The sequence below is a fragment of the Scyliorhinus canicula genome, chromosome 20 (genome assembly GCF_902713615.1).
Source record: "Scyliorhinus canicula chromosome 20, sScyCan1.1, whole genome shotgun sequence".
Taxonomy (NCBI): Eukaryota; Metazoa; Chordata; class Chondrichthyes; order Carcharhiniformes; family Scyliorhinidae; genus Scyliorhinus; species Scyliorhinus canicula.
Window position 1 is genome coordinate 53,526,541 of NC_052165.1, and position 14,257 is coordinate 53,540,797.

Sequence of the window (14,257 nt, forward strand, 5' to 3'; positions counted from 1 at the left end):
GAACACAAAGTTCCATCCTATCTCCCACAAAAAACAGTAGATGTTAATAATTCTAAATCTAAGATTGACGGATATTTGCAAGCTAAGTTTGTTAAGGGATATGAAACCAAGGTGAGTGAATAGAGAATAGAGGGCGGGATTCTCCAACTTCCCGCCGGGTCGGAGAATCGCCGGGGGTCAGCGTGATCCTCGCCCCCGCCATCCTCCGAATTCTCCGACCCCCCAAACGTCGGTGGGGCGTGAATCGCGCCGCCCGCCTCAGAGAATGGCGGGGACCGGCGCGACTCAATGGGTCCCGGGGCTGCCCGACTTCCCCCAGTCAGATGGGCCGAAGTCCCGCCGACATGAGCACGGGTCACGCCGGCGTCAACTAAACCACTTTATATAACGGCGTCAACCAGTGCTGATGGTTGATGCCGGACAGCGCGGAGGTAGTTCACGGCGTGGGGAGGCCGCAGGAGAAGTGACGGCATGGCCGCAGTCTGTGTTGGGGAGGGGGGGGGTGAGAGGGGGGAGTGAAGGGGGGGAGAGGGGAGGCGAGGGGGGGGAGAGGGTGAGTGCCGGTGAGGGGGGCGAGTGCCGTGGAGGGGGAGAGGACAAGGGAGGTCATCCGCCTGACCAGGTGCCAGCCTCCAACAGTCGCGCCCATGCAGCCCATGGCACCTGGCTGCAGGAGGGGGGGGGGGTGATTTGCGCAATGATGACATGTCGTTGTTTCCCTCCCCCTCCCCCTCCCCCTGCAGACCGTTATGTTTGCTGATCAGCCAGCGATGTTGGCCGCCGTGGCGGCAGCCGCACTGCTACATGTTGTCCTTGGGGAGGAGGAGGAGCGTGCCATGGAGGCTGTCGTAGAGGAGCATGCCGCAGAGGGGCAGGTGGCAGCCGCCCAGGCTGGAGGGTCGCCCGCCGGACAGGACGAGGAGGAGGAGGTGGTGGCACCATGGCGACGGAGACGCCCGAGGAGGCCCCGTGTGTACCGGCCCGCTCCTCGTACCAGGACCTCACGGATGAGCCGGGGAACCGTGGCACACATCTGGCACACCTGGCACTGCGTGGCACTGGGGGAGGACACCCTCTCCCCGTGTCCGTCAAGGTTACGGTGGCCCTGAACGTCTCTGCCATGGGTCATTCCAGGCGCCGAGTGGGGACCTGTCCAGCATCTCGCAGACATCGGTGCACCGGTGCATCCGTGCAGTGAAAGCCCTATATGCCATTGCGGACCGCTACATCCGGTTCCCTATGGACCCGGCCAGCCAGAATGCCCGGGCAGCGGGCTTCGCTGCAGTGGCCGAATTTCCCATGGTCCATGGGGCGATCGATGGGATGCACGTCGCTGTGCGGCCAACTGCAGATAACAGGGCCGTGTTCACCAATAGGAGGGGGACCTATTCCATGAACATTCAGGTGGTCTGTGACCACCGCATGATGATCCTGCACGATGTGCTCGGTATCCGGGCAGTGGACATGACTCATACGTATTGACGCAGCCTTACATCCCCGGCATGTTCGAGGGACACCAACCCCGGCAGAGTGGCTGGTTGCTGGGTGACAGGGGTTACCCGTTGCGGTCGTGGCTGATGAGGCCAAAATGGAGGCCACAGACTGATGGGAGAACAACGATGCCCAGGCAGCGACCAGGGGTGTGATAGAGAGGTGCTTTGGGCTGCTAAGAATGCGTTTCAGGTGCCTGGACCGCTCTGGAGGGGCCCTCCAGTACCCGCCAGATAGGGTTGGCCGCATCGTTGTGGTGTGCTGTGTCCTGCACAACATAGCCCAGCAGAGGGGCGATGTGCCGCAGGCAGAGGAGGGGGGAGTGGAGGAGCAGCAGGATGAGGCGCAGTCCTCCCCAGATAAGGAAGATGGGGGCAATGGTCAGGACAGATGGGTTGGACATGGGTGGGAGGCTGCCCACCGTTACCGGCTGGGCCAGCGGGCACGGGACAGGCTGATAGCCGCCCGGTTCACTAACTGAGAATCGCCGAGTATGAGCACAGACCGCACACCACGCCACCAGCTGACCACCCTCACCCCCCCCATCCACCCACCACCAACACCCTCACTCCCCCCACCCACCCACCACCAACACCCTCACCCCCCGACACCCACCCACCACCAACACCCTCACCACCCACCACCCACCCACCACCATCTACTCCCACCCCAGCCGCATGCACACAACCCCTCCATTGCGCATCCACCTGCAGCACAACGGGCCGGGCTCACACGGTTGCCGGTGGAAGCGTGTCTATTGCAGTCCATGGAGGATGATGGCGACACGCTCTGCGATGAGCTCCTGGCTCTACATCGTTGGACAATGTCTGACCCATGGCCACGGTACCACCGTCCACCCGGACCATCCCTGCATGCAGCCATGACACTGCAGCGCACGGTCCCATCCTCTGGGATGGCGGAGGGCGACCGGGGGGGAGGGTGGGGCACACTCACCCCCGGGGCCGACGTAATACCACCCCTCACACATACACTGGTGCTCACCTCATACCACACCCCCCATGCTTCGGACAGAGCACAAAGGCAGATTAGTATGTGTGAAAGTGATTTTAATGACAAACAGTCCATACACGTGGCCTAGCCCCTATACCTCGTCTGTGCCCTGCACCTGTGCAAACTTACTCAGTGTCTAATTGTTTGGCCCTGTGACTACGTCTCGGTGGTTCCCCAGACGGTACAGCAGAACTGGAGGTGGACTCCTGTGATTCCTGCCCTGTGACTCAGGATCCCTTTGGCGGCCGTTTCCTGGGGCGGCCCGGCCTAGATGGGCCAGGCTGTGGCTCGGGCGACTGGGATGGTGGGCTGCCAGCCTGTCATGTCCGTTGCTCACCAGATGCACCTGGGACGGAAGGGGGGGGGGGGAATCCGAGGTGCCGCGGTGTTTCGGGACCACCCCTACAGGGGACCCGGGGACGGGCCCCAGCACCTCCTCCTCCCTCGGGATGCCCGATGGCCCCCGGGCCTCTACATGGGTCGGGTGTGCGAACGGACCGGCCATCCAATGCCACCCCCCCGACACCTGCTGCTGCCAGTCCTGGAGGCCCGCCCTGGTATCGACAAGGGTCTGCAGGTTTGCAACCAAGGGGCTCAGGGAGTTAGCCATCCCTGTCTGTGTGTGGGCGACGCCGGCCAGCACCTGGACAATGGCGCCGATGCCCTCAGCGACGGCCTATGCTGAGACTGGGCCACTGCCTGCAGACACTGGGCCATGGCCTGCTGAGACATTGAGCGCCTCTGCGATCTGCCGCTGGCTCTGGCTCATGGCTTCCTGTGAGAGGGCAGCCATGTCCTGGGCCACAGACACCACCGGCATGGAAAGCCCCAGGCCTTGCATACTGCTCCCCATGTCTGACACCGTCGCACCCATTGCCTCCACCGCAGACGCCACCCTTGCGGTTCTGGCCTGGGTAACACGCATGACCGCTCCCAGCTCCTGGATGTGGGTGCACTCCTCCACCTGCGTCTGCAGCCGCCACAAGCCGACCGTCACCCCCTTCGATCGTCCCTGGTTCGGTGACTGCATTGGCTCTATGGGTGTGTGTGGTAACTTCAGGAACCCGGGACCCGTCTGGGCAGCAGATGTTTGCTTGGGCCAGGATGCCCTCTGACCTCCCGGCCCCTCTGCTGCTCCTACCTCCACCTGCTGTACCGGTACGGCTGTGTTGTACGCATCAGTGAGTGTCCCAGAAGCCTTATCACTAAAGTGCCCGACCGAGGTGAGTGTTTCTGCGATGGTGGAGTGTGTTAGAGATAGCAGTGGTGTTGTGTCGTGAGCATCGTCCGACCCAGAAACCATGGTCCCCTGGGGTGGCAGTTTGTGTCCACCCGTCCGCTGTGTGTCACTGTCCTGTCGTTCGGTGTCATGTGTGTCGGTGTCCCCAGTTGGGGTGTCCTGGGTAGGGCTGTCCTGGGCAGGGGAGTCCTGGGTAGGGCTGTCCTGGGTAGTGTGTCCTGGGTAAAGGGCAACAGTGTTAGGCAGGGATATATATGCAGGCCAGTAGTAGTGCGTATAATGGCATAGATACGCAGCACATTAGGGTTAGGGTTAGGGTTGGTTGAACCTGGGGGTGTGTCGCACATCGTGGGGGGTGGGTACTCACCCTGGCTGCCCTGCGAGGTCATTCACCTTCTTGTGGCATTGTGCGCCTGTCCTTGGTGTTACAGCTGACGGCCTCTGCAACCTCCCTCCACAGGCGCCAGCTGAGGCATCGGGCAACCCTGCCACCGTGTCCGGGGTACAAGGCCTCCCTCCTCTGCTCTACTGCGTCCAGGAGTGCCTCGATGTCGCGGTCCTGGAACCTCGGGGCTGCGTGGTGGGCGGCCATCTTGTTGGATCTCCGGGGGGGGGGCGCGTGTCTTTTGTGCTGTGACGCCGCCTGGCGTCAATGACGCTGCGCATCCGCGGCGTGTGGCCATCGCGAATGGCGTCACGCTGCTACTAGCCCATTCTGGCCCGGATAATTTGCACCGTTTGGGGGGGCCTGACGCCAGAGTGATCCACACCGTTTATGGCGCCGGGTCCTGGCCATCGCGCCGATTATCGGATAATCCCGCCCAGAGAAACCATGATCTAATTGAATGTTGGAACAGTTTCGAGAGGCAGAAAACCTGTTCCTATTCTTATTGAATTCCTTGCTTATAATGCTTAAAACATTGGCATGTTCTGCTATTTTAAGATGCATTAACTGTTTATTTTAAAAAGGTTAAATAAGGAAGAATTTTAGGAAGAAGCATGTGTTTAACGTTCATTCATTTATATATCAAATAATGCTTTCAAGGTCGAAAGCACTGACGTTTTCATGTTTGGTATGACCTTGTATTAAATTTAAGACTACCTTAAAAGGGAGGGGGGAGAAAGCTATTTTGTTTAAAGAAAAGAAAGGCAATAGAGGTCCCCATTAAGATATGGAGTGCATTAGCTTTTGAAAGCAAGTTGTTTCCATGGGAACAGGTGCTGGTAATTTGATAGTTTTGTGCATGAGTTAATAAGGTTGATCCTGTGATCTGCAGCAATGACTACAACACTGCAGTGTAGGAGTTTCTCCCTGTCCTCAGGCAGAAAAGCAAACATCATTACTGAGATATACATGGCGCCGACAGTCAGTTTCTGGGCACATTATTCTTGCAGTTTTCACATGTTTTTCAATTGGAGAACCCACCCACACGATTTTGCCCCTCTCCAGATCTCATAAAATATGGCAAAATGAAGCTAAAATAACACTTTTCCTCTCGGAGGTTGCTGCTTCCACTTTTTCTCACATCAGTAAGCCTATACAGAAATACACAAAAACACATACATCCGTGGGTGGATGGTGTGGCCTGAGGCAGACCCTCATTATAATGAAGCCAAAAGGTGCAACAGCCTGCCTGTGAAGAGGATGGCAAAGGTTTGGTTGCTGAATGCGTCCGGGGTCCCCAGACGTGGGTCCATGAGAAACTATGGATGGAATTTTGCTGCCTTAATTTTTAGTGGCGCATTGGAACCACTTTGGGTGAGGAACCTGGACATAGTGTTATGCCATCCTGGGCAAGTGCACGGTCAATTCCAGCCCCATGTGCCCCAGAATCACAACACAAGTGAATTAACCAATAATTCTTATAGAAATCCTTGGAATCATTATTACAGTCACCTTGGGCGAAATTCTCCGACCCCCAGCAGGGACGTGCCGCCAATCCTGCCGCCCGCCTCGGAGAATGGCGGGGACCGGCGGGAGGCTACGGGTTTCTGTGCTGCCGTTATTCTCCGGCCCGCGATGGGCCAAAATCCCGCCGCTGGGAGGCCTCTCCCGCCGTCGAGGTTTGAACCACCTCTGGTGGCGGCAGGATCGGCGGCGCGAGTGGGCCCCTGGGGTCCTGGGGGGGGGGGGGAGGGGGGCACCGATTGGCGGGTGGGCCAGTGCCGTGGGGACACTCTTTCTCTTCCGCTGCCGCCACGACCTACACCATGGCGGAAGGGGAAGGGAATCCCCTAGCGCGCATGCACCGCAGCTGCCGCCACCACCGGCGCATGTGCGAACCGGCGAAGGCCTTTCGGCCAGCTCCGGTGGCGGGCGTCAAAGGCCGTTGGTGCCGGTTTTGGCGCCAGTCGGCGCGGTGCCAACCGCTCTGGCGCGGGCCTAGCCCCCAAAGATGCGGAGAATTGGGGAGGCCCGACGCCGGAGTGGTTGGCGCCACTCCGCTACGCCGGGACCCCCCCGCCCCGCCGGGTAGGAGAGAATCCCGCCCCAGGTTTGTACGGTGAAACACAATTACTATTTATTTATAACTGGAACGAAAATGAACTATACAGTAAAGACATCTTCTTAATGTCGAGCTAATATCTGACTCCCCTGAACTGCCTCACCCTCTACCCACACACACACAAGACAGATAAACACAGAAGGGAGGCATAAGGTGAAAAAAATAACCAGGAATAAGGTGAAAAGAGAAGTGTGTTTGCTTCAGATGATGAATCCTTCAGTGCCCTTCCTTCGCAATATGAGTGTGGTTCTAAGTCTCTGGAATACAGCATGTAATAATTTTATTTGCAGCTCAGCTGTATATCTTACGGCCTCTGGCTTCACACCAGCCTGTTTGGAGTGAATGTTATCGGCTTCTGGTCTCTGCTTGCACATCAGCCTCTTTTTTGCAGAGACAGAGAGTTATCAGATTCTGGATTATGCTTCACATTAGCCTATTTTGGAGAGAGAGAGTTATCAGATTCGCACAGTGGCCTTTTAAAATAAAATGAAATGAAAATCGCTTATTGTCACAAGTAGGCTTCAAATGAAGTTACTGTGAAAAGCCCCTAGTCGCCACATTTCGGCGCTTGTTCGATGAGGCTGGTATGGGAATTGATCCATGCTGCTGGCCTGCTTTGGTCTGCTTTAAAAACCAGCGATTTAGCCCAGTGTGCTAAACCAGCCCCTTAGTGAGCCCCTTTTAGTGAGAATTATCATAGAATCATAGAATCCCTGCAGTGCAGGAGGAGGCATTTTGGCCCATTGAGTCTGCACTGACCCTCTGAAAGAACACCTCAACTAGGCCCAAGCCTGTAACCCCACCTAGGAACAATTTAGCATATCCAGTCCACGTAAGGGGCACATCTTTGGACTGTGGGAGGAAACCGGAGTACCCGGAGGAAACCCACACAGACATGGGAGAATGTGCAAACTCCACACAGGCAGTCGCCCAGGTCAGAATCGAACCCAGTCCCTGGCGCGGTGAGGCAGCAGTACTAACCACTGTGCCATGGTGCCGCCCCATATAACTGGATATTCCTGGAATGAGTTTGTTAGATTTCTCCATCCAGCTTCAAGAATCAAAAATGAAATGAACTCCAGAGTTGTGACACTGAGAAACATGTCAGTGGGACCAGAACCAATCACTACTGGGACACCACAGGGCATAGACATTTGAACCAATTCATTGGCCACCAGCCAATTCAATGAAACCAAGATATCTTCTGGATTCTTTCTGCTTGACTTAAAGACAGAGGCGATTGCTTCTGCTTGAATTAAAACTACAGGCTGCATTAAAGTCACAGGTTCATTACTCATCCATGGATCAAAATGGTAATAGCAAAACTAAATAAACTGGGAAAATAGGGAATAAACAGGGAATAAACAGACAAGTCAAATGATCATCGCAATCTGGATCTCGGTGGCACTGTTCGGGATCCAGATCAGTAAATGTAAATGATCCATTAGACTCATTTAAATATGCATGTGCCGGATTCTCCCGGCACTTGGAACTAACGGCCTCCCAGCAAGGCCTCGATCAGGCACCGTTTAGTACTTGTCCACACAAACATGGACCAGGTGTAATGGCACCTGGGGGAGGTGGTTCCCAGGCCATTAGAGACCCTGGGTGGGTAGGGGCAGAGCAGTGTGGCCCCCAAGCTCTCCCCCTGGCACCCGGGCACATTGGCACTGCCAATCTGGCACTGCCAAGGTGCCTGGGTGATGCTGCCAGGCTACCGGGGCACTGCCAGGCCCCAGTGCCAGGATGCCGTGGTGCCACTGCCAAGGGTCTGGACCTGAGGGGGGCCATGCCCCTGGTAGGGGACATGAGGGTGTATAAAGAGTGGGGAGTGAAGGGCTGGTATGAAGGGGCCTTATAAAGGTTGGGGGTTTAAGGGTTGGGCTCCCGAAAGAGGGGGTCTGAAATGGGCAGGGAAGAGGCCTGAAAAGGGGCCCCTTAGCGATTCCATAGCGGGTGTCCTCACTTGGAGGGGTGTGAGGTGACCCCATGTGTGCGGGGATTCACATTGCCCGTGGGTAGGGAGTGTGGGGGACCCTCAAATCAACTTAGAGATCAAAGCACCCTTTCACTATGGCGGCCTGATCTCTGAGGAGCCAGTCTCGCCGGCAAGTTCAGCTCCCCAGTATTGAAAGAATTTCACAGGGGGCAATCTAACCGGACTGTAATAGAGTCCCGTGTTGAGCGTGTTTAGCTGGTGTTTCCCAGCAATCACAGCACCAAGAAAGATCTTGCTATCGAATGGGACTCTTATGCAATCCGGGTCTCAGCAGGGAGTGTCCCACTGAGGCCGTACTTTGTCCATATCCATATCTGCACTGAGTGCTCCACTCACCAGAATTCCTTCGCAGGAGGAAATCTGGACACCATTTTTAAATGCCGCCCCCCCCCCCCCCCCCCCCCCCCCCCCACTCCCAATGCAACCCCTGAACTCACCTATAAGGGGGTCCTCGGGGACACCCCCACACTCCACCTCACATGGGAAGGGCATCCCCAGGCCCGATCCTTGGCGCAGGCACAATGCCAGCCTGGCATCTTGGCGCTGCCAGCCTGGCTGTGCCCCTGCCAGCACCAGGTGACATTTCCAGGGTGATAGGCTGATAGTACCAATAATGGTATAATAATAACATTTAGGGTTATGTCAACAAGTATCTACTGAAACTGCACGCACATGTTTTTTTTAACTGAAACATACATAAAACCTGTTTTCCCTACAAAATGGAAAGGACTGGCCATTAACATAACCTTTTCCACCCTTTATGAGCATTTATGTTGACTCTAAAATACCATAACCAACACACTGCAGGACAAGACCCTTGTTTCGGTGAAAATGGAGTGTGCTTAAACTCAGTAAGCTCCCTGCCTACTCCAATAAAAGATGGAAGAGGCAAGAGCATGATAGGATACTGGCATTGTTTCCAATTTTTCCAGCAAACCAACTCCATCGGACTGGGAAAATTTTGTCCTCGAAGCATTTTGTTGCTGTCTTGGTGTTTGTTGAGGACTGTCATGTTGTTGTTGCTGAGAGATGTCAATGTGTGTTGTATGATAAAGTGTGTTCGGTTGTGCTGGGGTACCTTGTTTTCGTTGACACATATTGATGTTCAGTGAAGTGTACTGGTGTGTATTTCTGTGTAAACAGGTATCTCGGTGTAATAGAGTATGCATATTTTATATGTTAAAGTATACTAATGTATTTGCCCTGATGTCTACAAGCTGACTTAACTTGTTTTCTTCTTCTTTCCTGCTGCCTTACAATTTTTCCTTTGCAGCCCAATGACACTGACGTAAGTAAACAGTTTTGGTGAAACAAGTACACATGAGGAGGAACAGACTTACAGATAGAGACAGCTATTGCTGCACCTCTATCTGCATTGTCCATTCACAGCAAGAAAGTTAGGACAACACACACCATCCTGACTTGGAACTATATTGCTGTTCCCTCACCGTCACTGGACCAAAGTCCTGGGACTCCCTTCCTAATAGCACTGTGGTTGTAGCTACATCACCTGAACTGCAGCGGTTCAAAAATGTTGCCCATCACCAACTATCATCAATTGTTTTAAAATCCCACCTGGTTGACTCATGCCCTTTCGGGAAGGAAATCTGCCATCTTTACCTGGCCTGGCCTACATGTGCCTCCAGATCCTACAAAGTGTGGTTGAATCTTAAGTGCCCCCTGAAATGGCCCAGTAAGCCACTCAGTTCAAGGGCAATTAGGGATAGGCAACAAAGACAGGCCTTGTCAGCAATGCCCACATCCCGTGAAAGAATTTGTGAAAAATTATATACAAAGGAATGCCAAACATGTTTCCTGCAAAGAATGCCTTTTAAATAGAAATAAAACCTTATGCTTCTGACTATCTTAGATTTTCACTTCTCTTCACCTTCCAGTGCAGCAATATAGAAGGGAGATGTCCCATCAGCTGTGAGGATGACGTAAGTAACCATTAATCTGTCTGCTGAGCTGAAAAAAAAGCTTTTTAAATGAATTATAGCGAAATCACTAAAAACATTTCAAATAAATTAAATCTTTTAATCTATTGTACAGGCTTTGAGTTGTTTCCTAATGGATAACAATGGATTCATTCTGATCTCCAAGAAAGAGGAAGAGGTAAGTGTTCTGTTTGGACAGATGAGAATTGAACATGGTGAGACAGTGTTAAAGAGGTGGCTGTATGAAGAGGGCAGACATGCTGAAAATGGTTGAGGCTGATGAGATAACCATTGCTTCAATCAATTATTTCAGGGATTTAAGCTTTGGGAAGATCAACATTGCAGGCAACCGAACATGGGGTTAATCAGCAGGACTCTCCATTTCTGAGAGAAAGTGTTGAGGCCAATGCAGAATTCGTGAACTTTCACAACAGCAAAACTGGTGTTGCACCTGTTCTGATTCCGGTACTGTTAAGAGGCTAGCACTGGCATCACTTGGAACACACTCTATTCTAATGAGAAACGGTGCCAGATTCGCTGGTTTGGTGATTGACACTCAGGAGGCTGACATGGTGCAGCCGCTTATCCACACTTCACTCCCCACACACACCATCCCAGACAACAATATGGCAGCAAGAACAGCAGCTCCACGCATCACCGACGCCGAGCTGGATACACTCCTGGACGCGGTGGAAGATGACCCTGTACCTCGGCCTGGGAAGGTGGCTGCCAGCTGCTGCCGTTCATCATGCCTGAGCGCAGGTGGCAGAGGCCGTTAATGCCACCGTCCGCACCTTCCAGCAGTGCCGGAAGAAATTGCACGACCTCCTCAGGGCAGCCAGGGTGAGTAGGCAGCACAGTGCCCTTGGCAGTAACCCGCAATTTCCTGTCACAGAGGATGGTGGCCCTGTTCCAGAGGGAGATGGTGCAGTCACTGGCTGATGTGACACAGACCCAGAAGCTGTTGGCACAGTCGCAGTGTGTTGGGGCGCAATCCCAAAAGGAGATGGTCCACTCCCTGTGCTCCATGGCCACGATCCTACAGACCCTGGTCGAGACCAGAGCGGGCTTCCAGGACTGGCAGCGCCAGGTGATGAGGGAGCCTCAGGCGACAGCTCTGCTCACACCACCATCCCATGGAGTAGCCCGGGGGCCATCGGACACCCCAAAGGAGGATGAGGTGATGGGGCCAGTGTCCGAGACTCCAGCAGTGGAGGCGAAGGAACACCACAACACCTCTGACAACCCCATGCCTGTCCCTGGTGCATCTGGTGGGCAGCGGACAGAACGGGGGGCAGGGGCACCACTCTGAGCCACCCGAGCAGCAGCTGGGTCCATCTATGCCCAGTCGCCCCAGAGGATGCCAGCCAACAGGGAACCAGGTCGTAGGACAGGAATCACAGCAGGCCGCCTCCACTCCTGCTGTACTATCTGGGGAACCACCTAGATATAGCGTTAAGAAGGAATTTCAGCAGAAGTTAGACACTAGTTAAGTTGGTATGGGTGCAGAGCACAGTTTATTTATAGGCCTAGGGCACATCTGTAAATGAGGGAGAAATGGGCGGACCCTGTGAATGGCCTGGTTGCCCCAACGTCCCCCAACCGTCCCCACCACTGCCACCCCAGGGATCCAATGGAACCGTGTGATGGAATGGCCAGCTCACATGCAGGGATCACCCAGGTGGACGGTGGAAAATGCTACCGTGGGCAGGAGTCAGACATTGTCAAACGATGTGGAGCACCGGAGCTCATCGCAGAGTCGATTGTCATCATCCTCCATCCCATGGACGAGACCCACTGTTACTGCCAACCCAGGGCCCGCACCCTGTAATGCAGCAGGTATGTATCCAAGAGAGAGTTGCAGGCGAGGAGTGGTCAGGGGTGGGGGGCAGGAGTAAAGGGTGCCTCTGGCCAGTCCCCCCACCCCTGCCAGCCCGACGGTGTCCGGCCTGGCTGCCCGCAGTCACTCCTCTCCGAGTCCTACCTTCTCTCTCTCTCCCTCAGCAGCCACCAGGCCGCTTTCACGATTTTTGAAAGCACAAGTGAACGGTGCGCATCGGAAGAAGTGAATCACGGTTTGGGCCCGCTAATGATATGCAAATGGTGTTTCCTGTACATGCGTTCTGGTACGCATTGATGCCGCTGTCTAGGTGATGGAGAATCGCGATTTGGCGTCAAATTGGTGCCCATCGCAATTTAGGCGTCGGAACCTATTCTCCGCCCAATCGTGTTTTGCATCGGCATACGGAGAATCCTGCCCAATGCCTTCAGTATAAGAATTTTGCAAATGCATGAGATTATGAAGCAGATTATTTTTATCCTGAGGTTTACAAAATGGCGGTTATGTATGGTTGGAGTAAAGTGTAGAATTCTGGGCACACAGTGGAGGAAAGATGTCAAGGCCTTGGAGAAGGTACAGAGGCGGTTTATCAGGATATCAGTGATCGGTAACACAGGCTGTTTTGTGAATATTTGATTGGATGGGAATTAACAAGTATTTAGCCTGAGATTTTCCAACCTGTGTATAAGTTACACCAGCAACATAGGCCGTCAGGAAAGATACGCCTTTCATCCCCGTGTTTGCGTGGGCTTCGCCCCCTCAACCCAAAAGATGTGCATGGTAGGTGGATTGGCCACTCTAAATTGCCCCTTAATTTAAAAAAATGAATTGGGTACTCTAAATTTATTTTTAAAAAGGAAAGATACCCCTAATTGTGTCATGACTACAATGTTGTTAAACAGGCTAGATTTTTGCCATGACTAAATCCGTTAAATTTATAATTGTGGGAAGTTCAGGATGGGAACTTTTCCAACTCAGCAGACCCATCTCGGTTTAAAGGGCACCAAACCATGCGTTTTCACTCTGGGGAGCTGGGTGGGGGGAGGGGTGGAGTCAGACCTGCAGACCCCAGAAGCAGATCCCAGTCAGCCACAGGGGGAAGCGAGTGCTGAAGCAGTTTATGAAAGCAATTTAGCGGACTAGCCAAATTCCCTCCCTTCTGCCTCCCGATCCACTCCACATGGCCCCTCTTACCTTCCATGCTAACCCAATGCCAACTCATGACCTCAATCCACCCTCAGTGCCCCCCCCCCCCACCCCCTCCGGAGAGGAGTCCAGACTGGGGCAGTGATGTAAATTACAGTTGTAACACTTACCTGAAGATAAGATGCCCCCTCCAAGATTTCATCTCTCCTTACTGCAGTAACTGACTCCTTAACTAATAATGCAATGCGTCCTCCTCTTTTCTCCTCTCCTTTCTCTCGCCTATATCCCAGGATGTTGAGCTGCCAATCTGCCCATCCCTCAATCACTTCTCCATGATGACTATCATATCACAATTTCAGCATTAACCTTCGCCCTTAACTCATCCATTTTATTTGTAATATTCCTGGCATTAAAGTAGAGGCCATCCGGCCTTGTCTTACTCCCTTGAAACTTACTGCCGTTGTGTTCCCTGACTTGATTGCTTTTCTGTGTTATGCTGTGTCTGCTAACATTCTGTTTCCCCTCCCCCTGCTGAATTTATATAAACTCCTCCCAACAACACTAGCAAACCCACCAGCAAGGATATTAGTCCCGTTCTGCTTCAGATGTAGACAGTTCCGCTTATACAAGTCCCACCTTCCCCAGAAATGGTCCTAGTGGTCCAGGAATCTGACACTGTCAATCCTGCGCCAACGCTTAAGCCATGCATTCATATGCACTATTCTACGATTTCTGTACTTGCTAGCATGTTGCGTGTGGGAGTAATCCAAAGGTTACAAACTGAGCAGTCCTACTTTTTAGTCTACTGCCCAACTCTCTGAATTATTTATTCAAGATCTCATCCCTCTTTCTACCAACATGTACCATGACTTCTGTCTCATCACCCTTCCCCTTCCGGATGCCCTGCAGGCGTTCAGTGACATACCGGACCTTGGCTCCATGGAGGCAACACATCATCCTGGAGTCACGTTGATGGCTATAGTAGTGCCTATCTGTTCTCCTGACTATTACTATTGCTCTTCCTCTTTCCCCCCCTCCTGTGCAGACAGGTTACTTGTAGTGCCAGAAGCTTGGCTCTGTCTGCAC

The 14,257-nt window shown here is 53.5% G+C and overlaps 1 protein-coding gene across 4 annotated transcripts in view; it reads left to right on the forward strand.

Annotated features, from left to right (window-relative positions):
* cacna2d4a (calcium channel, voltage-dependent, alpha 2/delta subunit 4a) overlaps positions 1 to 14,257 on the forward strand; it is a 591,407-nt gene that overhangs the window by 429,406 nt on the left and 147,744 nt on the right. For all 4 annotated transcript variants that reach the window (XM_038781413.1, XM_038781415.1, XM_038781414.1 and 1 more), the window contains 3 exons: positions 9,522 to 9,536; positions 10,144 to 10,188; positions 10,301 to 10,363. In XM_038781413.1, the coding sequence (XP_038637341.1) occupies positions 9,522 to 9,536; positions 10,144 to 10,188; positions 10,301 to 10,363 (123 nt within the window). The remainder of the gene's footprint in view (positions 1 to 9,521; positions 9,537 to 10,143; positions 10,189 to 10,300; positions 10,364 to 14,257) is intronic.